General features: G+C 36.9%; 2 protein-coding genes across 3 annotated transcripts; one reads left to right on the top strand and one right to left on the bottom strand.

Annotated features, from left to right (window-relative positions):
* LOC146137854 (allene oxide synthase-lipoxygenase protein-like) lies at window positions 1-10,284 on the top strand. The gene is made up of 14 exons (XM_083394454.1): window positions 1-81; window positions 2,084-2,267; window positions 3,691-3,819; window positions 4,220-4,474; window positions 4,844-4,937; window positions 5,074-5,230; window positions 5,707-5,964; window positions 6,410-6,602; window positions 7,303-7,383; window positions 7,470-7,588; window positions 7,833-7,952; window positions 8,393-8,527; window positions 9,416-9,514; window positions 10,105-10,284. The coding sequence occupies exons 1-14, from the start codon at window positions 1-3 to the stop codon at window positions 10,282-10,284; spliced, it is 2,085 nt and encodes a 694-aa protein (XP_083250580.1).
* Window positions 10,285-11,018: 734 nt separating this feature from the next.
* On the bottom strand, window positions 11,019-24,199 carry LOC146137853 (uncharacterized). 2 transcript variants are annotated; one of them, XM_083393408.1, is made up of 18 exons: window positions 24,016-24,199; window positions 23,359-23,553; window positions 22,801-22,979; window positions 21,492-21,604; window positions 19,682-19,821; window positions 19,367-19,456; window positions 19,051-19,161; window positions 18,394-18,474; window positions 18,206-18,322; window positions 16,908-17,668; window positions 16,477-16,540; window positions 16,202-16,328; window positions 15,873-16,015; window positions 15,416-15,475; window positions 14,947-14,981; window positions 14,119-14,228; window positions 13,581-13,678; window positions 11,019-12,408 (listed from the first exon to the last, which is right to left on the bottom strand). In XM_083393408.1, the coding sequence occupies exons 1-18, from the start codon at window positions 24,181-24,183 to the stop codon at window positions 12,352-12,354; spliced, it is 2,649 nt and encodes an 882-aa protein (XP_083249534.1). In that variant the 5' UTR covers window positions 24,184-24,199; the 3' UTR covers window positions 11,019-12,351. The 2 variants fall into 2 exon arrangements, with proteins under 2 accessions (XP_083249534.1, XP_083249533.1); XM_083393407.1 differs by having other exon boundaries at window positions 15,416-15,494; window positions 15,898-16,015.
* Window positions 24,200-26,028: the final 1,829 nt, after the last annotated feature.

Here is a 26,028-nt window from a genome sequence, read left to right as displayed (position 1 = left end):
ATGGGTTGCGCTGGAAGCAAAGGAAGTCGTGTGGAAATGCAAGAGGTGGAGAATGAGAAGCGCTATGGAATACTAATCAAGGTACTGCAGCAACAATAAATGTACTTCTTAGAGCAGACCTGGGTAAACTACGTCCCGCGGCCTGCCAAGCAATATAATTCGGGAAAATTGTTAGCCAAAAATAAGCCTTAACATTTTAATCTTAATATGTAAGTATTATATTAAATACATTACTCTAGTAAGGCATCCTCGCAGATTCCTACTCTTACCAGCTAAAGATTCTTTTAAAAGGAATCACATGTTGTATTATGTATATTCGAGTTCCCTTTTTTGACACGGCCCACTAAGATATTTTTTGTTCTGTGAAAGGCGGCCCGCTTTTAAAAATAATTGCCTACCCCTGTCTTAGAGGCTAAAAAATAGGGCGTTGGATTGAAGTATAAATATTATAAATATTTACTCATGTGATAGGAGTAAACCGCAATAATTACCAAGGCAGTTTTGGCCGTTTGTCAAATAAATAATTCAAACTTTAATTTTTAATAGTTTGTTTACAGTTTTACTCCAACGTCAGTAAATTATTCAGGTACAGTCTATATCAACGACTCGCCTCTCTGGTTTCCTATCCCGATCGTCCAGAGACAATTTTAAAAGCTAATTTTTACGGCAAAAAACCTGACGGGTCAACCTGGCAATATATCCTATTACCGATATTTATGTACATTACTGCGACGACTCTGTGTAAACGCAAGTGTTTCGTAATGCTGCACCAATTTTATCGTGTAGCAATATTTTTAAATTCGAATATGTTCTCCAAATTAATTCTTACGAATATTTCACTACATGCAGAATCAAAAAACTGAAATAAATCGTTAAAGCAATACCGTACAATAACTGTCCTGGTGGTTTTAAAATGTGACTCAAGACGCAAGTAAGATCCTCGTAAGACTATCCTAGTCCCGAGCCCGAGTCTGACGTGCGCGTGCGAAGTTTCAAAACCGAAACCGATAAGACCAATGTTAATTGTAAAGGTGAAATAGCATACGGTGAAATAATTTACAACTTGTGACACACATGCAGAATCAAAAAACTGAAATAAATCGTTAAAGCAATACCGTACAATAACTGTCCTGGTGGTTTTAAAATGTGACTCAAGACGCAAGTAAGATCCTCGTAAGACTATCCTAGTCCCGAGCCCGAGTCTGACGTGCGCGTGCGAAGTTTCAAAACCGAAACCGATAAGACCAATGTTAATTGTAAAGGTGAAATAGCATACGGTGAAATAATTTACAACTTGTGACACCCTTCTGAGTTGATTGCCGTATATCACCCTATTTTAGTTAAGTTAGCCATTGTAAAACTTTAGTTAAGTTAACCATTGTAAAAGGTTATTGAGTCGGACCTGGAGTTGGTACTGGATAAATTGCCAAAACATTGACCGAAGTCCGACTCGGGTTGTTTTTACCGAGTGGGGATCTATGAGGCAAAAAAAAAACATCTTCTGGCATGTATACCAGAAGTATAGACGTGATTTTTGTCACACATGTTTATTTTTACGTTCTATTTTGATTTTTGACCGGACCCAACTTAATTTTGGTTTACTCCAAAAAATATCGTTCTATAATTATATTTTTTTAATTTTATGACTTATATTTTTCAGGTTATTACCTTTTGTAGCATCGATGACGTTATAGTTAAATTATTATCATTTTATGTTTATTCTTCCCAATCTTAGCTTATTTTAATAACTCTTCGAGAATTTCCAGGATTTTTTTTTAATTTTCGGCGAGTTATGACGTTATAGTGACGTCAATGTTTTTCAGAAATTTTAAATTTGATCAAAATTACAGCGTGTCGGACGTAAAAACTTTTCTCGTTCCACGATTCAACAACTTAAATAAATTTGTCTGTAAAAGAGTTGTATTTAAATGTTGTACTCCCCCCTTAAAATGTGGGAAGTATACCGACTCCATGCCCAGAGTAAACCACCTTATGTAAAAAATAAACTCCCACACCAAAACGCGATTTAATATGTTACAATGAGGAACAAAAGGATAGATTAAGCAAACAACTCTTTTTTTAGACTTCAGATGCCTACAGCAAGGCTGGAACGGACTCGACCCTGTTCATCGAGATGATTGGACCGTCCGGGACAACTGGCCCACTCAAGTTGGACAAGTTTTTCAGGGACGACTTAGAACCGGGAGAGTGCGACCACTTTCGCGTCAAGGGAAAGGACGTCGGACTGCCTTTCCTCCTGAGATTAGGTCAGCCTGTCTGGTTTATTTTGTAAACAAATTGCTGAACCTTTTTGTGTCGTATTTCATTGTTTATGGTATTAAATACAGAAGTTCTTAACTGATTCCATCCATGGGTGTAATATAAATGGGGTGTGGCAGTCACCCAACGAATTTTACCGCGTCGATATATTTTCTCTGTGTAAGCACTTCCAAACGTATAACTCTTTTAAAAATATAGATATCCTTGTCTTGAATAATAATAATCTGATTTGTCTTATTTATATCAATCAAATGACACTACTGACAAATTGTACTCAAATTTTGACAAGCTTTCGTACAAACGTGCTTCATCATGTCAGAGGTTAGATTGAAACGGTGAAACAAGCTAAGTAAAGGCACATACTGTATACGCCACGTTCACCATTTTTGTTCGGCCTGACATGTTTGTCATTTACGCATGTCCATAGCAGAAACGTTTGCTATGAACAAAGTGCAATCGTGCATGGCCAAAGTTCTTGTTTTCATTATTGATGGAGACCCAGATACTTGGTGTTCACACGTTTGCTAAGATTCTAGTGGACCGTCGTAAAAGTCGGGTTAAAAATTTATGTTGTGACATTTGTGTTACGTTACGTTTTCAGTGACGTAGGCCCTTTGGTAATGTTGGTTAAATAATTCACATCCTCGTTTTCTTGGCGGTGCAAAACTTATCGAGTTTTAGCAATATGTTCTACGTTAATTTTAAAGTAAAGATTTTAGGCAAAAACTCATAAACGCCAGTGCTGGGCAACCGATATGTTGCGAGACTTTGCCTGGTGTGTCGCGACGTTCCCGTAGGTGTTTACTTGCATTTTTTAATGGTACTTTTTACAGTAGAATTAAACGAAAATCGTATAAGGCAGGCATTTACCCTATGCAATGATCAAGGTGTACCATATAAACTTTGCTTAATATTTAAAACTAAAGCCTATGTTACGTCAGTCGCTGGAAGTCGAATTGCAAAACATTTATTTTTACCTAACTCAATAATAGGAGTATAAATATACAGCAATCATGTTCTAACCATAATATAATAAGAGCTAAAATCGTTTAAAAAAATACCTAAACCTGTCGGAATAAGTCCCTATAGATCATGGAAAAAAGGCCTATAAATGGACATAATAATGCCTAAAAAAGTAGTGAGATGCTATGGGATGATCGGGGTCAGCAATCTGGCATCGAATGTGTTTGATTGTCAATTGCCATATTATGTGACGTTGGTGTGCTGCCGAATTTTTTAGTTCTGTTGTTGTGCCGCAAGTGAAAAAAGTTGCGGAACACTCCTTTATCCCTTAATTAAGAACGCGTTTGTATAATCAGACAATAACTTCGAAGAACATCTTTCAACAAAGCAAAACTCTTCATAAAACTCACATGTGTAAAACTGGCAATAACATTTTTAATCTGACAGAACTGAAAAACAAATTCTCCGAAGACGAGTGGCTGTGCGAATCGATCAGCGTCAGCGTCGACGGTGAAAAAGCTTACTTTCCCATTTTCGATTGGATCGAAAGCTCCTTGGAAGTTACCACCGGCAAAGGTTTGTCTCTGGTCAATATTCTCGTCCAATTTTTATACATAATTTAATACAAATTGGAAAAACTTTTATTTTAACCTTTGTTATTAACAGGAACGACAAAATAAATGAGCTAATTATATCATTAAAAATAAATTGTATAGTTCTTTACAGATACAAAGAAACCTAGGTCCATAAGAAAACAGATGACATTTAAATTCCAGTTAGAGTTATCATGAAACAACAAAAATTTCCCAGTCCAAGTCTCTGATATTTTATTTATTCTCTGAAATTTTATTTATTGTTATTTTATCCTAAGAAGGGCAAAATAAATGTAAACTCACTTAAAGTTGTTTAAAAAAAATTTTAGAAGAAAAAAGAGCCAAACAGTAAAATCTATCAATGACGCATCGCTGTTTTGCAGCTATGCTTCCACAGAAGGTGAACAACAAGCTTGTGGGCTCGCAACGTCGCTTTGAGATCGAGAAACGCAAGGCGACTTTCTTGTGGAACCCGCTGCCGGCCAAGGGGGCACCAGATTATGGCACACCCAGGCACCTGGACGCGAACACCCACGACCAGCTTCCGCTCTTTTTTCAGAGAGAAGAGGTCCGTCAGCGATATCAGCTTGGTCGGGGAATTCGGGCGGAGATCACGAAGATCTATAACAGGATAAGAGGTGAGAATGATTGCCGTGTTTGGATGTGACAACTATTTTGGTTATCCTTGGGCATAAGTTGTACACATAAATTAAATTTCAAGAAAAATATTGTGTACTTTCATTTTATCGGGCCTGAGTAAAAGCGGAATAAGAGTTAGACCAGCATGTAAAATATACTTTAGGTCACTTGCGAATTAATTATCTGTAAGAAAAATAAAAGGGTAATAAGAGTTAGGCCTACATGTAAAATGTATTTTCAGGCACTTGCGTATTAATAATTCCTCGGAAAATAACAAAGCGCATTAGGAGTTAGGCCTACATGCAAAATGTTTTTTCGGGCACTTGGGTATGAAAGACTTATGGTTTCTACAAGTGTGTTTTCTTTAGGCTATGTGCGACCGATAACTGACATCACGGATTATCATCAGCTCTACAGGAATCTTTCGCTTGGAAGAGGGGGAGTCCCAAACTATGTCGATGGGTGAGTGCAGAACAATATAAAAGTACATGGAAATAATAGCGTAAAAATACTCCCAGATACCACATTAATGATTTAAAAAAAGATTTAAGAGAACATAGGGCTGTCCGAAATAAGCTTATAATCGTGTTGTGGTTAGATGGCAAACTGACGTCGCTTTCGGAAGACAAGTTCTCACCGGGATTACCCCGCTGATGTTGGAGAGATGTAGTTCTTTACCAGACCACTTCAACGTCACCAACGAAGACGTGGCGTCGTGTTTTCCGCACGGAAAAACACTAGAATGTCAAATGGAGGTAAACATAAAATTTTGTTTTGATGAAGTCAGGTGGGGTGAGGTGATGTCTACTACTGCACAATCCAATTGATGCTTAAAGCTACAGTAATATAAATGAGCGTTTGTCGAGAAATACCTACTTTTTCTTGTTGAATAAAAATATTCGTTACGAAAATAGGTTAAAAGATTCTACTCACAATACACACCTAAAGAAAAGAAAAATTCGGTTCGATGAGTCTTGTCTGTCTTTCGTTGCCTTACCTTTACCTGTAAATAAAATAACCCAATTTATATTTCACTTTTTAAACGGCGTATTTTAATATTAGTCAGTGGCACTATTATAACAGTTTGCGTTTGATCAGTACGGATGTCCAATACTTTCCCGTTTTCAAAGGCAACAATAACGGCCGATCCTATCCTGTATGACTTAATTCCTGTATAGAAGAGTTTACTTTTCCGAACTCCAAAAACTTGTTACCTTTATCACAATTAAAGGCCGGCAAAGTGTTTATCAGCGACTACAGCCAAATGCTGAAGGGCCTTGAGCGAAATACGGGTGACGGTGGTCAGCAGCTTCGTTGCGCAAACGCCGCCGGACTTTTCTACGTGAACGACAACAAGGACTTCGTTCCCATTGCAATCCAGCTGGAGCCAAACGACCGAGACTACCTGTTTACCCCTGCTTGTGAGAACAAGCACGATTGGCTTCTGGCCAAGATGTATTTCAGGTGTTCGGCAGGAGCCGCGCAGGGGGTATGTGCGTGCTAAAGATGATATATATTTCGAGCTGACTGCACATGAATGGTTTTATTATTTTTTAATAAAGATGATTTACATCCACAAGAACAAAATTTTAACATAAATAAAATTAAATATAAAAAAACATCAATACTATGCTAGTATAAGTATTTGGTGACACGTTATATTTTTAGTTGCTTTTTAAATTAGCCTACGCATAGCACGTTAAAAAAATATATTTCTGCCATTAGTACTACCATATTAGATATAGGCCTACTCAAATTTCATTTGTGATTATCTTGCAAAAACTTAATTTCCTTTTTGGTGGAACAAAGCGTGCCTAAAATATAAAAATTACGTAGCTTTTTTAGCTCTTTCTGTCTTTACAGTTGTTGCCAGAGTTCAAATATCATAACCAGGTTTTTAAGATATTTATAGAAATTCCATTTTAATTTTGCAGTGGGTCTACCACCTCCTGTACACTCACAGCTGCATGGAAATCTTCTCAGTGGCGCTGTTTCGCTGTTTGGCCATGTCACATCCGGTTTACAAGCTGCTGTGTCCACACCTCAAAACCGTCCCGGCCATAAACGCAGACGCCAGGGAGTCCCTGTTACCCCCCGGATCCAGTGCTAACCAGACTATCGCCATTTGTAAGTGAGATTTAGCACTTTAGAGTGAGTGACATTTAGGACTTTGAATAGTAAATTCACCGACAGACCTATTAAACAAATTAACAAGATTGCAGTTGTAAAGCAGGAATTCGAACCGTTTGACTTTTTTTTCGGAATTTGGTTCAGTTCGGGTTTCGGTTCGGAGCAATTTAAAAGTTCCGGTTCAGCTCCGGTTTAACCATCGTTATTCCAAAGCCGTTTCATAAAGTTCTAGTTCGGATACAATATAAGTTGCGTTAAATCTAAAAATGTGGGTCAATAAATGTAGAGAGCATACTATTGAATAGAAACTCGTCTTTAATCTAAGTTTCGTGACGTCATAAAAAAAAGCAGTTCATGATTTAAAGTTTTAAACATCTAAAAAATAATAAATAAATAAAAAATCTCTGTAAAATACAAGTTTGTGACGTCAAACGCTTTCTTGGCAGGTTCGGGTTCGGTTAGGGTTCGGAAAAACTTGGACCAAAACCGAGTCATAAAGTTCAGGTTCGGTTTTGGTTCGACTCCCTGTTTTAAAGTTTAAAACTACAAGGGTGTGTTGTATATAAAGTTACCAGGGGCGGATCCAGGGCAAAAAATAAATATTAACCCCCATATTTGAAAAGTATTTAAAGCGGGAATACAATCTCTGTAAACTGCGTAATATATAGTTATTTCATTTTTCGCTTTATGTTTTAAGCGGCGTATTCGATGACGGTGTCGGTTTTTAAATCTTTTAAAATCGATGATCTCAACATTCCCAAGGTTCTGAAAAGTCATGGTACGTCATTAATTAAGTTATATTACATTTTGGTTGTTTAATAAAGCAATAAACAAATAGACACACAACATGACCGTTTTTTCAAGGAACTTTGGATAGAGACATATTACCGGGGTATTATTACCGCGACGATGCTTTGGAACTCTGGGGTATCATAAAGAAATACGTCACTTCAGTTCTAGAGCATTACTACAAGTCGGACAAAGTAAGTAGCAGAGCTTCGCTCAACTTGATATAGCTGCAAGCTTCAAACGTGTTTGTTACTTGTTTAGGCTATACGTTTAAGTTAAAGTATTGTTTTATACTCGTTTGGGTATACACTTGAGTGTAAATAAAAAAAAATATCATTCCATTTCAATGAAGTATCCCACTAAATTGCAATGATGAACAAGAACGACACATTACATGGCAATTATGTTTGTTTTCTATATTTATCATATTTTATTTAGGACGTAGAAGAAGACTTCGAATTGCAAGATTGGGTCAATGAGGTAGCGGTTGAAGGTTTTGGCTGGTTGGGCGGAGACACGAAAGGGATGCCGAAAAAGTTGACCTGCATTGAGCAATTGGTGGGTAGTTTAATCAATATATTAATAAACAAAGAATACTCCCTCAAATTAATTAATATGAATGACCGCAAACGAAGACGTAATACATGAGAATCGCTGAATCAATTTAGCCTCTTATAAAACCAGTTAATGTTTGCTCCTACTTTTGCATATTTTCGATTTCGTTGAATTTCACGTTGTCGTTAAAACACAGAGTAAGAAATAATTTCTATAAAATTGTGTAAAATTCTGCAAGAAATCTGTTCGATAGCAAAATTATCGCTGCCCACAAAAGGGTATTACCAGTTCTAAATTTACTATTTCATATACATTTATTTTTATATCATTTTAGCGAAAAAATATCACTTTTTCATTACCATGTATTACTACTAAAGATATTACAAGATCGCGCTTACGTCGTTTATATTTGACGGTTAAACTTTTCTTTTTACTCCAAACAGGTCGAAATGTGTGTGATCGTTGTGTTTGGCAGTTCGGTCCAACACGCCGCCGTCAACTTTGGTCAGTTCGACACCTACAAGTTCGCCCCAAACGCCCCGCTCTCGATGCGCTTGGACCCCCACAAGAGGGGCGAGGTGAAATAACACTTCGGTATTTTTTTTTGTACCAGGTTCTGAAAAAGTTGTGCGAATAACTAAGTTCTTCGAAAGTCTTAAAAACCCAGTGAAAGTTTCAAGTACAACAGCTCGTCAAGTAGCAACAGGGGACGTGGCGGTTTTTTGCACAATGTGCACAAAAATGTGCACGAGGAGATGTGCGCTCATTTTGAATGCCTTAAAAAATGCCACCCTTTTTTTCACAATGTGGCCATATATTAAAATGCCTTTAAAAATGTGCGCACTTGTTTCGGAATGTGCGCACATTTTTGAATCAGAGTTAGAGTGAGAGCGAGAGTAGGTTAGAATTAAAGTTAGAGTTAAAGTCCCAAAATGTGCGCATATTTTTTCTTTAAAAATGTGCGCACATACGGTACTGAAAAAAGTGCGCACATTTCTAAAGGCCCTTTTAAACATTCTGATAAAAACTGTGTACATTTTTGAAGGCATTTTAAAATCTGCGCACATTTTTTGCACATTTTGGCGCACATTGTGCAAAAATGCTCGCATCCCCCCCGTTTCTCAAGTAGCGTTAAATCGTACCGAAATCAGTTTGCCAATCAGGACTATTTTCTAAAAGGAGACAGTCGCCGTAATAAAAGCCAGTATAGTGTTAAATCATTTAAATTAGAACATCAGTTCCAAATCAATCGAAACTAATTTACACATGTGTAAAATATTTAGTCATATGCAGTCATTTCCGAAGTTACATGTATAACGAAAACAGCAGCTCCGCATAATAACTTAAGATCGCAAAACAAGCATAATTACAAGGTGTATTAAAACGAAGTGCCATTGTAACCATAGTGAATCCACTTTATTGCACTTTGTCTGATACTTTGTAATTTTAATTTGGAACAATTTCAGGGTTCTGAGAAGCGTATTATGGAATCGTTGCCGGACGTCAACACCGCCAGTTTGCAACTTGCGCTTGGTTACACTTTGTCTTCTTTCTCACCAAACGATGTAAGTGATTTTTTTGCGTTCGTCCTTCCAAGAATCTAATATTGATTTGATTTCACCCAATTGGAATTATTTGGCAGTACTGATACCTGGGGTGATTCTAATCTAGATGGAACGCGAGTGACTGCTGACCCCAATTATGTTTTTAGCCTATTTTATAGTGAATGAAAGATTATTTTACTTCATGGAAATCATATTTGTATTTTCACTATGTTTCGCCGTCTTATTGCGGATTATTTTCAGCCTGTGGTTTCGTACCTAACATACCACCTTTTTTCACAAAAACAAAACTTTGGGCGACAATTTGTCTTTTAAAATTAACACATTTTTAGCCCTTGGCGATCAGTTTGCCCCCCTTTTATGGCGAAACGTTATGACATACCTGTATGGCATAATACAAATGTTTCATGGCCACCCAAACCACAATTTCCGTCTTGAGCCATTTGCAATGCAACGTGAATATATCGTAAAACTTGTATATTATGCGAAAAAATCGGGAATTACAACGGCGTTGTATTGCCATAACTTCCATTTATTATTATTTTCTATCAAATATTCTACGCCATTTACGCGTGGCGCTTTTCTACTTACAGGTGTTCTTGGGCAACTACCCTAAAAAGTTGTTTTGCGAAGAAGCCATTCTTAGCAGCCAGGCAACCTACAAGAAAGAGTTGGAAGCGCTTGAGGAGAGGCAGGAGGCAAGGAACATGACGCTGGAACATCCCTACATGTTTCTTCTGCCTACCAGAATACCAAACTACATTGCTGTTTAACAAGCTTCAGGATACATCGCGTTTCTAACAAAAAACACGATCTGTTCAAATTTGTATTTAGGGAAAATGATTATATCGTGATGCATTTTTAATGAAAGGTTCACCCTATCGACAGTATAGATTAAAGAATAACAAAGTTTAAATTGAAAAGTTTTTTCGTGTTATGAATGATGCGTCTAATTGATAGTCGTTAAATTGGTATCTGTTTTGTTTCTGTGCTTGGTACTTTAATGTGGTGTTGGCAAGCGACTGATTAAACATTTGTAATTCTTCAACCTTGACTTTCAAGTAATATTTTAGCTTATTTTCTGTTAACTGATATTCTCACTCCATATAACTATTGGTGAAAAGCTTGCTGTAAGTCGGTTCAGAATGCTTCTACTTTCCAAAAAATCGAGTTTTACGTCTTTAAATAAACTTTAATAATACCCTGGTTTAGTAATTCGTAATAATTTTACGTGGCCATTTTATTACAGGTTGTTTCAAACAGGCTGTGCCCATGGCTTGCAACGGAGCTTTTTTACGATACTTCTAATTGCATTAGCGTCGTTTTATCTAAAAAATTACAACATAAAAATTGAAAAAATGACCTTGTTAATTTTGCCTCGGCAGACGACAAACTATAGACAAGCTCAGAATATATCTTGAATTATAGGTCAACCAATTATTACTGAAATGTATTTTGTACTTTTTTAAAGCCAAACTCGATGAAAAACACACAACCTTGTGGATGCAAGTATTTTTTTTATCTGTGAAATAACAAAACTTATACAATATATAATAAAGGAGTAACGGCTTCACAGTAAGGAACAAATGCGATATTCTATTTACAATCTGGAAAAAAATAAAGCTTTGGTAAAATCGTGCAAAAATGCGCAAGTAACGTCAATACAGTGTAATGTTGTTGTAACTGGACAAACGGAAGACTACAAGCACAAAGGTTATCGGATTTAGCAAGGATAGAACTTTTGTTAAAGAAAAGTTTGATAGACAAAGCATCTGTTCTCAGGTAATTTGTGGGCGCAGACAATCAGCCTACTTATTTTCGTTTTTTTATTGTATTGTATTCACCATTTCGAAAATAAGGCCACTTCATTGTTATGTTTAAAAGCTAGGTCGAAAGGAATCTAAAACGGTCAAATATAGTTGTAGTATATTTTTACCCGTCGGAATAAGAACTTAATGGACAGAATAAGGCTTATATAGCCTTTTACCTAACCCCAAACACCACCTCTAAGTACAGCATTAACTCCCCTAATTTCCTAACCCATGTTTTAACCCCACCACGAACCCCTAACAGGGGCAAAAAATCTGGTGCGTTTAAACCGGGGGCTCAAGGTCGACACCGAAAAGCCCTGCGCCAGACCGATGGCCCTCGATCGTCCAATAGCCTCTTCCCACAGTGTCAGGCGTTAATTAGGCTATATAGGCCTTATTCCGTTGAATTTAGGACATATTGCGACTGGTTTAGGTCTTATTTAGACGATCTGTATTTTATTCCGTCGTGGATATTACTGATTATGCATTTTAGGTCTTATTTTGTGTTCCCGTTTGTCGGATCGTCGGACAGAACGTGCTTCAAAACAATTGATTAACGACTCGAAAAAAGGTGTGCGATTTAAATGTGATACTATTTTCGGTAAATCGCCCATCCTTGCTATACCAGGTCGTATACGTAAAGGAACGAAGAATTCAGAAAAGTCGTCTCATGCGTTACACAAAAATACATTTAACATAGGTCAATTTACGTTGCTGTATGGCGGCTTAAGGTTGAACATGCTTATTTTGCTCGTGGTCATGGCGAGATATTCTAAAAGGAAAGACACCGGAGTCGAATTTCTTCGGGCAAGAATGTGTTCTATGCATGGCTTATGGAAGAGTCTCGCGCTAAACAAAAAACAAGAACGATGGAACACCAAAAAAATAAAACGCGCTGTACGCACTTTGAACTAAAAACGCGCAGCTCGTACTACTGTCGCTGCTTATGCGGTTGTTCGCTGTCGCCAGATAAGCAATTTCTAGAAAGGGCGTTTTGGTCGTTTGTGGCGTCCGCAAAACACGATGACGTCAGTTTTTGAAGTGGACTGAAGGAAAATTCGACTCGTTGTGCGTCGGGGAAGGGCTCTGCAAGAAAACAGAAAGCGTCTTCGAAAAGTGAAAGAAAAACAAAAAATCCATTATGTAATCATGGACTCCTGTTAGTTTAGATCAGTGCTCCACAATCGGTGTGCCGCGATACCAGGCCAGGTATGAGCCGCGGTATAACCGGATATTGTTACTTGCTAGTTTTTCAAGTCTACTTTTTGGGTATTATTAATAATAATACCAACATTTTAGCACTATTAATACCAGCTTACATCGGCAGGAATTTTGGCCGTACTTTTCTAAACATTAAAAACCGTTGTTGAATCTTTGTTTTATTTAATCGTTAAAGGTTATAAATTAACTAACTCATATTTTTTTTTGATTGATAGCTAAACCACCACGCCATTAGCGCGTCCAAACTATACAACAATGGCTGTTTTTCAGTCTTTATATCAAAATCCATACGCTAAAAACCCGTGGATTATGCAAGTAAAATAATAGTTTTCTCTTTAATATCTGTATCAGGTCGCATGGTAAATTCTGTGATGTCCAATGGTGAGGGGTAGGCGGGTTTAAACGCGCTTAAGACATATTCGGACGGTTATAAAACCACTAGAAGACAGGGAATATTATATGATTTTTTATCCTATTTGTTTATAAGCAAGAGACCCTATAACCTAGTCTGTACTGATATTAGCGTGGTTTAGCTATATTTTTGTAGGTGTGCTGCTGGAAATTTGAACCCGTGTTGGTTTGCCACAGGAAGGTTACGGGGCACAGGTTAAGAGCAGTTATTGTCAACACGTCACTATTCAAACACGAAAGCTTTCCAGAAAGTACATAAGCAGCTTTCAGATCTTGTGCAGATTTTAGGAAATATCTACAATCTTGGCTAATGCTAGATTTTGAATACATTTCACAGGTTTCATCAAACAGATATAAATTTACGTAAATTTGTAGCTTTAACCAGGATGTACGTAGTGACAGTATTACACGGCCATCAGCAAAAATTGTAAACCGCTGGTTTAAATATGGTTACCAAGAAGGATCTCAGTAAAATACTGTAGCCTGTTATTCCCATGGTTGACAAAATACACAACGGCATCAAAAAACTTTTTTCTGCAACGGGAAATTTCGGTAAGAAACCCCATATTTGATGAAAAAAATATTATGTCTTATTTTTAGCGACCTATTGCGACGCGTATACTCACCCTGCTGTTCTTGTGGTGCTTGCTGCTCGACTGCTCGTGGAGGTTCGGAATCGAGCTCAGAATCGACTTGGTCTTGGATTTTTTCGCTTTCAGGACGCCTGTGCATCGGGTTATAGGTATTTAATTTTTTTTCTTCCAAAAAAGTAAAAAACTGGAGTTTCGTTTACTTATTTGCGTTTACATAAAATCCTAGTTAACAAGCGCGTTAGGGTTAACAAGGGCGTTTATATCCCAAAACAAACATAACTCAAAATCACGTATTTGGTGAGTTTGTGAGGGATTCCGCGAAAAATACATTTTAAATGGCCTCCATTACGAGAATAGAATTAAGAACAGATTTTTTACACAAAGTAAAAAAAAACGTTATGCCTGTCGGCTGCCACATGCCTTGCCAAGCAGAGCTTACGGATTTAGCAGTTGCACAGTGTTTAACAAAAAGTCTACATGTGTAAAATACTAAGCAGAGTATCAAGCTAAACTGCCGTTTTACAAGTATGCAGAACAACAGCCGAGCAGCTGTGTATAGGGGGTGACTTACTGTCGGGGTTCAGCGGTTTGAGGTCCGAGTAGTGATCCCTTTCGATTCCCATCAGATTCCTATGCCCGAGATCCGGAAGTCGCGTTACGCTCTTTTCCGCCTTCATCTCTCTGAAATTTAAATCGCACTTGTTTTACAGCTTTATAGGAAATATTTTGACTAAACTTTTACGGAAATGGTTCTCTACTTGGGATGCACCGACGACTAGGCGGTAAGAAGGCTTTTCAGGTGATGGTGCCCTATACGCAAGTAGTTTGAAGTAAAACTAACGCAAGTGTAATACTATTTAAAGCTGCCCAGCGACAGTGAAACGACTTAGTTGGTAGCTGAAGCGAGTGATTTACTGGGTCACTAGCGGAATGTATGTTTCCTGATCACCGAGACGGTTAATGAACATTATTCGTCTTTGCTTGAAAAAGTTGGAAAACGTATTCTTGTGCAATTCCTATCCAAGATTGAAAGCATGTTGCAGTTTTGGACGGTTTTAATTGACATGCAACCTATTCTGGTCTATAAAATGTTGCATTTTTTACTTTGTGTTACGCGGATATGGGGAATCGTTAAAAATGTTAGTATTCCAACTAGAGAGTCATTCAACACAGATATTTTACCTTTTTAAATATTTTGTCTCGGAACAATTACGATTAGAAGAAAAAAAAACGCGTTACTTCGAAACAAATCAAAAACAATTTTGCGATGAACAGCAATGCTATGCTTATATTACTTGAAATTTAAGGGGCCATACATTTGGTGTTGAATCTTCAAGTCAACTAAAATATGTGGACACACGCACTGGGAAGTTAATATAACATGTAAAATCTTCTTTACCTTTGCGGCCTTTCTTCCATGCCGTGGTGATAGCTCTGTCGAAAAAAAAACAAGTGAGTTAAAGTTTGACAAAGTAGAGTATTTATTCGTTTTTGGTGTCGATTCTTTTGTTAGAAAATCTATAGAATACCACGCGACTTTGCTAAATATCCTACTATAAACAACAATAACTTATCGACGTGGTTAAATGTTATACTTTCGTTATAATACGATTGTTAAGCACAGTTATTTAAAAAAAAACTTAGCTTTAAAAACAATCAGAACCAAAGTGTGTCTTGTTCTCACAAACCAAAACAAAAAAGGGCAAGACATGTGACAATTTAAAAACAGCGGATTGGCTTTGTTAAAAAACCAGCTGTAAAGTGTAAACAGTTAAAAAGCATATTTTTCAATTTAGTACCTAGCATCACCAACCGGCCAACACTACAAGATATACTTTTATATATTTATGTAAACACACATCTCCTACTTTTGCTTCTTTCCTGGTGTGCTTTGGCGATTTCTCTCGTAGTCTTTTGTCGTCTGATTGCTTTAGTTTCAGGTCACTACTGAAAAACATACGAGATTCTTACGTGAACTACGATTTTATGTACTATACGTTTTAACTTTCGTCAAAATTATTGACTTGTCCCGAGCCGTAACAGACGAGTTGCAAAAAAAGAATTTTTTTGTTAAAAAGAATTTTTTTGTTTTTTTTTTTTGTTTTTTTTTAAGAATTTTTTTTTTTTTGTTTTTTTTGTCAAATAGCAATGACTTTATAGGTAGCCTATTTCAAGATAGTATTTATATAAATTACTCAACCAAAAGACTCGGTATAGTATATTCACAAGTGCCAGTCGCGGAACATTTTTTTTAAATTGTACACTGTACAGCCGTCAGCCGTATTATGATTAAAATTAGTTTATAAACATTTTTTTCCAAAGAACATTTTTATAAGTTACTGTCACGTACCCTCTGTTTGATTCTAGCGAGGAAGTGTGATGATAGGTGCTGTCGTTATTTCCAGAAGACCAAATGGGAAGACTGCTTGGTTTCTCGTCTCTGTTACTTTTGTATTGAAACTGCATTCCTGAGCCAACAAGTCAGGTTATCAGACATCAACCGTCAGAATAAATATCACAGTCCACGAATAGGTGATTCAACGCCTTATTTTGCGTGCATTTGTGCAATGTAAAATGTGTAATCAGTAATCAGTAATCTGGTAAAGGGTAAATACATAGCGTTATCCGAATATTAGGTCAGTATACTAACGAACCTTGTAGTGAACTTTGGTTCGATTTCTTGATCGCTGGATGGCTGATGGAGGTAGCACCCGACATCGACATCATCATTTTCTCGAAGTTGGACGTCTTGTCCGGGTACATACTTCTGTCGAATGAGCCCTGAACAAATGACAATGCTCGAAGTTTAGACACATTTAGTCGTGTAGTGTCCTTACATTATGAAAACTTGTAATTCTTGAGCAAGTGAAAATCGCACTATGTTAATTGGTGCGCAGTAAGCAACGTTTGTTCATAATAAACAACAAACCTGTGAGTTCGTGTCGCTCTTTCTTAAGGTTACAGTTGAACCCTTTTTCAGCTTTTCGCTTCCTCTGTAAATTTACATATTTACGAAAGGATTAATAAATTAGTACAAAAAATGACTAAAGGTTAGCATTTTTTTATTTAAATAAAACTTTTAGACTTATAGTTATTATTCATATTAAACAATTTGCTTAAAACGCTTTCGTTATTTAATTTTACTAGGTAACAGAAAAAAAATAACAAGTTAAAACTATAGGTTAAAAGTGTATCTTTCAAAAGACTTTTTTAATTGCATAACCCGGTCAAAATGCCTGTTCCGATTAGGAACAAAGTGCAGTGTTAAACAGCTGCACATTTATAAATATATGCGGATGTAAAACTACTGTATACAGAAAAGCTACAGCAAGTGGACAAGTGAGCCAAAACGCCGCTCACCTGAACGACGGCGGCCCGGCCAGAGTTGCAAGGGGCGGCTGCTTGCCCCCGTGAGGATGGGGCGACGAGGAGGCGGTCGAACTGACCAACAGGAAGGGGTCGGGTGTGGAAGTCTTAGACGCGGCTTGCTGAAGCGGCGGTATGGCTGTCGAGCGGCTCTCGGCCTCGGGCTGCTGCTGCTGCTTTGGCGACTTTTTGCCGTACAGTTTCTGTTCGTGCCTTTGCGGCGGCGTGAGCGGCAGAGGGCGGTCGGTGGATCGCGAGCGGTCCTTGGCGACAAGCGTGTCGGACGATGAGTTCTTGGCGTTGGGTGTCTTCAAGCCGCGCCGCTTCTGTTCTTTGGCGGCAACGGCGGCCTCGCGTTCACGCCGCTCTTCCTGCAGCGACGCTTCGATCTTGCCGGCGTGTTTCGTGCCTGAAGGCGTCTTCAGGATGCCGTTTGCTACACCGACGACGTGGTGCTCCTGAGTGTTCTCCGTCAGATCGATGGTAACGCGCTTCTTCTGTATGCTTGGCATTCGGTGTTCCGACGTCGGCGTGTTGGTGAGAGACTTGTGCAAGACGCCGCTGCTGTCCTTGGCCTCGTGGCTGCGCGGCGTTATCGGCGACTTATCCGAAAAGCGCAGCTCCTTCTTGGGAACGACGGCGACGCGATCGGACGAGGAGGCATCTCGCGCCGACTTGTCCGACACGTTGCTGGCCTGGCGCGTTTTATCGACGGCCGGAAGCTGCTTCGGCGTGTTCGCCTTACTTTTGTTCTCCTGTCAAGGAAAATGAATTGACAGAGGACGGATATTTACAACACTGGGAAAATATTAGGAGTTTTAACCTAAGCGGTGTGTTTAACTTCTCCCATGGTCACTTAACATGTACTGGTGCTTGGTTTAAGTTTGGGCAACTACACGGTCACTGCTACATATTTATATAGTTATTTTTGAAGCGAAACCTTAAAATGGTCTCTTTAGCTTATCAAAATTTAATAAATGTAGCCTTATCTTAATTCTACAATTTTTTTTTTTAAGTTTAAATTCCAACATGCTACCAAATAAGCTAAGATCCTTATTTTATTTTCACGATTTAAGAAAGATCAGATTTTATTAAGCCGCCTTTTTTAAAGTAGCCTAGTTAATTCGGTGTGACCAATTTTTATAGTGGGCCTACGACCCACTTGTAAACAGACGTCAATTTTGCAATTTCTTATTTCCTATTTTATGCACGTGTAACGTACTTGTATAACATAAAACGCCAGATGTACCAAAATGTCTTCAAGATGTCAATAAACATAATGTTGGACTTACATTTTCTGTATCTTTTCGGTTTCTTTTTTCCTCCCGTGAAAGTGACATTGTTGGTGTTTTGTTAACCGTTTTGTCCTTTTTAGGCGAACCAGTTTCGCTTTTTGACGGGGAACCAGTCTAAAAAATACAAGAGTAAGTTTAAGTGTTCGTCAACGTGTAAACATTTAAATAAATATGTTAAAACACACCGTATTTTTGCCTTCGGTTTTCTTGGGTGACGGAATATTGCTAGAGTCCTTTGATTCTGTTAGTGCATTTGCAGCCAATTCCTACAATATGAACATTAAGATCAGTGATTCTCAACCTTTTTTAGAGCAAGAGCCGCATTTCAAACCTAAGGTTTGCAAGGAGCCGCATAAAAAACAACAGTAGGCATATATTTAAAAAACATTAAGAGAGCAGAGAAAACCACAATTATACATTACGCTAGCCTAGGCTAACTAATTAACACTGTTTGCCATAGCCTGTCGATCAGGACTAAATATATTGTGACGTAACAAACCACAAAATTATTTTAAAGAGCCGGATGGAAGTACCCGGTAACATTAGTACTTCGTACTCGGGATCCTTGCTGATACAATTCATTAATTCTTGATTTCTCTTAATTACTTTGTTGCAATTCTGCCACTAATTAATTTTTTACTCGGTTAGAGAGCTACAAAATGTTCAGTTGAGAGCCGCATGCGGCTCTGAGAGCCGCGGTTGAGAATCACTGATTAAGATGGTCAATGAGCATATATTGAATTCGACAAGTATACATTTATTTATTGATTATTTGCAATTGAAATTCTTTGAGTTCTAAATAAAAACTAAATCCTTTTAAATACAATGTATAAATACTTCACCTTGTTTTTCTTCTTTCGCTTTTCCTGCTCTTTCTTCTCATTTGCTTCTTTTCTTGCCAGAGCGTTATTTGCATTGTCCTTGATGATTCGGTTACGGAGCTCAGGAATCACCTAAAGTAGTAAATAATTCACAATAGGTTACCTTAATGGAATATTAAAAAAATACCCTGAAAACTTCTTGAGGAGATGCGAACTGACAAACTTTTTTTTTACAAAATTAAAGATTGAACCGAAAATGTTTATAAAAAGTTGCTGTTATTCCTTAATTAAAGTTTTTTTCTTGATAAAAGAAAACTCATGGCTGTTTCTTTTATACCTTTTCTTCAAAATTATCCTTTTTGAAAAACTCGTGGCGAAGAAGCAGAGACGAAGATGGACGATCATTGGGGTCGAGACGCAAGCATTGCTAGGAAAAATATAAATACTTGTTAAAGTGAAACTCAATTTGTCAATGAGGCCTAAACAGAGGTGTGAAGCAAATGAAAGTAGCGGTATAAAAACACTTGTCATAGGCCTACTATGAATCTTTCAGCACACAGGTAACAAATAAATTCCGTATAATATACGTAATATATTATGTTATAACTATATATATTATAAATGTATGTAGGCCTACACATAAAATATTTACCTTCATTAAATCAAGAACTTCAGAGGAAAACTTAGGAAAACGTTTCTCGAGTGGCTCCACATCCCTCACATCAGGGAGTCTCATTCCAGCGAAAAGCGGATTACGCTGGAAAATCTCTCGGTGGCGTGGACATAGGTTGCCTGCACAAAAAACTCAGGATTAAAGTAACGACAATAGACAGCTCCCCAGTATGTCTGGCCTTTGTGGACCTGTGTAAACTTTGAACAGAGCGGAAATAACACATAAGACTTGTTACAACGTAAAAAGTTTATATCAATATGCTGGTTACGCTTTAGTCTCGGACAATATTGTGCATTTCATGCTGTTGTATTTGAGAAAAACAATCACCAAAGTATCTACGTGAAATAAAAGGATTGTGAATGTGTGTTTGATAAACCTAATGATCATGATAAAATTAAAATGATTGAAGGCAAATGTTAATGTTCAAACCACAGCAAAACCAATATAAAGTGCAACTTTTATAAAAAAACAACCAATAAAGTCATGCATTGTAAACCATGCACATTCAACTGAAGATAGGCGTAAATGGGTTTCAGACCATTCTTCCCCAAAACAATTCATGGACAAAATGTTTGAAGTGTCTTGCCAACTCTGGAATCCAGTCATCATTACCAATAAACTACAATTGTGGTAGGCATTGCAATTAATTGCGTGACAGTGAAAAGTATGCAGGGCTGAAGTGTAAATAGCAGCCTTACAGGCCACAATAGGGAAAATTTTGTTGCCACGCTGACGTAGTTGTAACAGCACACACCGGTGGGTGAGCGTTCGCCACAATAACAAACGAGACAAACAGCAAGACGGGCTCCGATTACAAAGAGGTCCCGCTGGAACAAAAGCCATTATTGGATGGCGGATTGTGAGGAAAGGAAGGCTTGTTGGGCGGAAAGAGGGAATGTTAATCACGAATTATATGGTCGACAGACGTTCTCCATTCGTTACAAAGCCTTAGTGACCTGGACATCATGAACAAACATATATGGGCCAAAACTGAATGAGCCGGTTAAGACTTCTACAAACAATGATCAATCAAACATGTTAATGCAAAACCTTTTTTTTAGATTCAGTACGATAGTGATAGCGTTCATAAATATTGTAAATTATATATTTTTAAAGGTTATTTTTTAAATATTTGAAGCTGTAAGATATTATACAGACTATTCCTCGTATTTGTATTTTCAAAATTTGGTAAAACATAAAAAGAAATAAGATATTCTCTATCTGAAACACTAGGATTGACGATTTTGTGTTGGTGCCAAACTGAAAGTGTTCCAATGTATCATCACATAATAAATTAAATAGTTCATTGACACGAAGATCAGTCTATATTTAAGATGATAAACCTTGTTTCAATAGAAACCAGGTCTTGTCAAACTCGTGTGATCACTGATCATATTTGTTCAATCAAGAAAGGGACAATTGGAATGATGTGGAACATATTACCTATGGTTACAATATTCAAAATGCAATAGTTTAATTACAGGCAATAATTAACTAACCAATTGGAATAAATTTCTATTAAAGTTATTAATTTTGATGTATTTTTTGTTGTTTTAGGTGATCAATTAATCTTTTTTTCATATTATGGTTACAGCTTTGCAGTGAATATCTGTCATAATTATACAAATGTGGTGTGTAAGGTAAAATAGTACATTAGAATTGTAAAAAACAAACCGTTGCAACTCAAGTGCAGTAAACAAAGCAACTAACCAATCCATGTTAGTGCCACAGCAAGTGAAAATTCTACCTTGTGTTCCACACCGGCAACCCTTTCAGGGCAAAAACTTACCAAAGCATTTAATAATGTGATAGAGCTGATCGATGTCAGAGTCACCGGGAAAAAGCGGGTCGCCTGTGAGCATCTCAGTAATAAGGCAGCCCACCGCCCAAATGTCCACAGGCCTAGTGAAATGGTTAGTATTTTTACAGTTCTAGGAAACATGCATGAAACGCGCACTGCATAGAATGACATGAAAATGCTTGTCTTGTCACCAACCTAGCTTCACATAAAATGCATCTACATATATTTGTGGTGCTCTCGTTTTCAGAATGTGAATAAGGGTTATACGTTCGGAGAAATTGTTTCAGCTCAGTAGCATGAAATCAAAGAAGAAGCAAAATGCAATTGAACTAAAACATGATATGTTAGTAAAATGTGGCCCAAGAAAGAAGCCTTAGGAAAAAAATATACAGAACAAATATAACTTTGCGAATAGTAAAATAATAAGAGTAAAAACTAGCATTCCATGTACCAATTTACTAAATTCCCTGCGTTAAAAAAATCTGTGTTAAAAATACCTTAAAATACCTCACTTTTATTTATGCATTTATTTTCACTATTAACATATTTGTGTATCACTATTTTGGAGGAAAAAAGCTTTTCGTTAGCCCTTAATAGTCTCATCTAGTAGTTCTATTGATGTCTATGAATTATTACTTGGACAGGAATAGCTATTCTCTCATGATTAAACCTGGCAAACACTCTGATATAAACGCTCCACTAAGGCCCAAGGCTGGAAGTCCTGATTTTAAACGTTTTAATAAACTGACATTATACTTACATAAGCTTAACTTTACAGATTTGCACCTTTAAGTGTGTCAATGTACAGTACAGTATTATATTTGCCTGTGGCTTTCATTATTATAAGACTATATATTTCTTGTGCTGCTACAGTTCTTATATGTTTGATACCTTTTTAAGCTCAGCCCTTACCAACACACTTTAGAATTCTGTTTAGCTGGTCAATGTCAGATTTTCCTGGGAATATTGGATCTCCTTGTAACATCTCACCAACCAGGCAACCCACAGCCCAAATATCAACTCCCCTGCTTAAAACAAAGTCTGATTGGTTTAAAGCTACAAAAGAGGAAGAATAAATATTTGCACTTTCTATTTAAGATTAAATCTAACTGAACTGACTTAACTAAAATTAGTTTTTATTTGCGAAAATTAAATATTGGATGTAAATATTTAAACTTAAACATGTCTTGCGATTTCACATATGCATACATATATTTTATAAACTGTCCCCAATGATGAAAATGTTTACTCTTAGATAAAACTTAATTAAACAGATAGACACAAAAAACAAAACTACCTTCCATATTTGGTGTCACCAACCAACAGTTCAGGAGCCCTGTACCAACGAGTGGCAACATAGTCAGTGTAGATTTCTCCGGGTGCTGCTAGGGTCCGTGCAAAGCCAAAGTCGCAAAGTTTAATCACACCAGATCGGGAGTTCAGTATGTTTTCCGGCTTTATGTCTCTGTGGATGATCTAACAAAACAAAAGTACACACACATATGAAAGGAAAAATAACTGATTTCAAAGTCTTAAGAAATATAAATATATAGCCAATTTAAGAGACAGTTTGTAAATTAAATAGTTGTTGAATAAAACAAGCTGTTAGTTATTGTAATAAATAAATATTGAAAGGTTAGATGGTCACCTACAATGGTATGCTTCATAATTATATACTCTGTTGAATATGCTTCAAGGCAATAGCAGAGAATTTATGCTTAAGTTCCATTGCCTGTTTAATAAGTTTTAAATTAATCAAATTTTAGGGTGTGCTATAAGATTAATGTAATACAGATGTGCCAAACAATAAAAAGAAATGCAAAAAAATATGTCTTAAACAAGTGAGGATACTTACATTGTGGCTATGACAGAACTCTACCCCACGTAGAACCTGCCAGAGAATCTTGCGTACTGTCATTTCGCTCAGACCATTGGGGTACTTTTCCAGGTCATCTAGAACGGTGTGGTCTACAAATTCGAACACCAGGTAGAGGCGCTTGCGTCTCCTGAAAACTTCAATTAAGTTTACCAGATTTTCATGGCGAAGTTTCTGAAAAGATAAATATAAAGACAGGGTAAGTATGAACATTATAAGAAACTGGTTTAAGGTTGGCCATTACTTAAAACAATCATTTTTTTAATATCATTCTTAAATGCCTATTATATAACAATGTTAGTAAATAAGACATCCTGTGTTTACTTTTTCTATATAAAATGCGACGGCTGCCCTTGCTTTTTGGCCACGAGTTGTTTAACGTCTGGTAAACTAGTAGATAATGCACATGAATAACAGATTCAATGAAGTTGGATTAGCGCTTTAGTTTTGATAATAAGAATTGCAGAAGAGTCGCATTCGCATAGGTAAGTTGAAGAAAACGGAGCCATAATATTTACAGCTTAAATACCTATCCTTGGACTTACCCCCTAAAACACCATGTTAAGAAAGGCTGCTCTATATAAATATTTTATTGGCACCATTTTTAAACTCCAGAAGGTTAACTTGTAAACCAACCCGGAGCATGCGAACTTCTCTCATTGCGATCTTTTTCACCATCTTGTCATCTTCGCTCTCCAAAAACTTCTTTATAGCCACAATTTGTCCGCTCTCCTTGTGTTTGCATTTCATCACCATGCCGTATGAACCCTCCCCAACCATTCCCAAGTTGTCATACTTTTCCATCTCCGCTGCGGAGTTGTTCTCACTGGATGTCTTGTTCTATTTCACCATGTTGCCTCAGTTAACTAATGACGCTTGATATAATCCGAGAAATCTGCCTATTTAATTTACAATAACACAGAATTTGGCACAAAACGCTTGCAACCTACACTGAAAAATGGCTAAAATATAGTCCAATATAAACACATTGCTTACTTTGAAAGACCACACTTAGAAAAAATAATATATAATAAAAGCTTTTGAATATTAAATCTAATGAAACCTACTCTGATACCTAGTCTACATTTCATTTCGTTTAATTTTAAACTGGTGCAGAGCCAAATTTAAGTGGAGGTGTGCAATTTTTATGCACACTAACCAAGGTCTGCAAACAAATTGCTTTGAAAAATCTTGGGTGTACACCAACTACAGAATGCTGACTGGCCTGAACAACCCCATCCAACTTTAATAATAATGTAAATGCTAACATTTGTGCAGTATGTTAACAATTTTATGAGCACAGAACAAGCATAAGTAATGTCCAAATTTTAAGGCTATGCACATGACATTCAATAAGGGGGCATCATTTAAAATGTTTGTCTAACTGTTGTTTTTAGAATAACATGACTATACAAACTAAATGCCAAGGTTAAGCGCTGTTCTAGAATCCTACCACAACGCACATTATTTTGGACTTGGTTAGGGTGCAGGTTAGCGTTTTTTAGGGTGGATCAAGAATTATTATTAAATAATGAATATAACAATAATTAACCCACCCATACCCAAACACTAACTAGCACCCTAAATATTGTGCGTTGATTTAATAATTGTGGTAGACCAGCGCCAGCATTAGTTCTATAGTCAAGTCATTTTCACGAAAATCTCTTTATTTCATTCAATGACTTATGCCACTACAACACGACATATTGACAAGTTATTACTTATGACAACAGATAAAACGGACTAAATCAATCTTTTAGAGAAAATAAACATAGGCAGGTAATGAAAATCAACTGATGGATTTCGATAGTTGTTATGTATGGATGGCGTCTCTGGTTTCCAGAGGTTTTACCTTTGACCCCTGTAGCTACATTGTCAAGAAAGTTGTAAAAATTAAATATATTGAACTCTACCCCTATTCAGCATACAAAAAATAATATCAATAGCAAAACTAGCTTTGCGAAACTAACATATATGTTTTTTTACCATTAGTTTGAGACAAAATATAGGAAAAGTGTAGTGAATATAGGCGCCAGGTATATATAGCTTTACTTAGAAAAATCATCAACGAAACTTTGTTCATTCAAAATATGATTCAAATGATTATTGCTTTGGCATGTTTGATTTTGCAATTATAAGTTTTAAATTTCCAGTTAGATCCTTAAAATATAAAATAGTTTCGAGATTTAGCGCCACCTTTGAGATATTATTTGGCTCTCGATAAACAATAGTAAAATGTCGGAATAACGTCGTAGCAATTTCGTTGCAGGTTTTTGTGCAATAATGTTTTAACATAAACAGCTTTGTAATCATTTAATGAAATTGTTTTGCATTGCCTCACAACCATATTTAAAGTATTTAACCTTTCCAATCACATTTATGGCAACACTTTTCGGCACATATTTTTATTTGTTGTGACGGCCATTTTTATAAGGTGCTGCATTGTGGACAATAGTTGATTATTAAAGTTGGGTTGCGGGGTAGTCTCAAGTCATTAATTGTTGTCAATTAAAAAAGTGATAGGCCCTGGTCTAGAATCCTACCACAGTTATAAAATCCGAGCACAATATTTGGGTTAGTGTGTGAATTTGAGTGTTGATGGGTCAAGTATTATTATGTTTTTTCTTTAATAATATTGCCTAACCCACC

This window comes from Ascidiella aspersa, chromosome 7 (assembly GCF_963924565.1).
Source record: "Ascidiella aspersa chromosome 7, kaAscAspe10.2, whole genome shotgun sequence".
Classification (NCBI taxonomy): Eukaryota; Metazoa; Chordata; class Ascidiacea; order Phlebobranchia; family Ascidiidae; genus Ascidiella; species Ascidiella aspersa.
The sequence above is the reverse complement of the archived record's forward strand: the minus strand, read 5'-3'. Positions and strand labels throughout refer to the sequence as shown.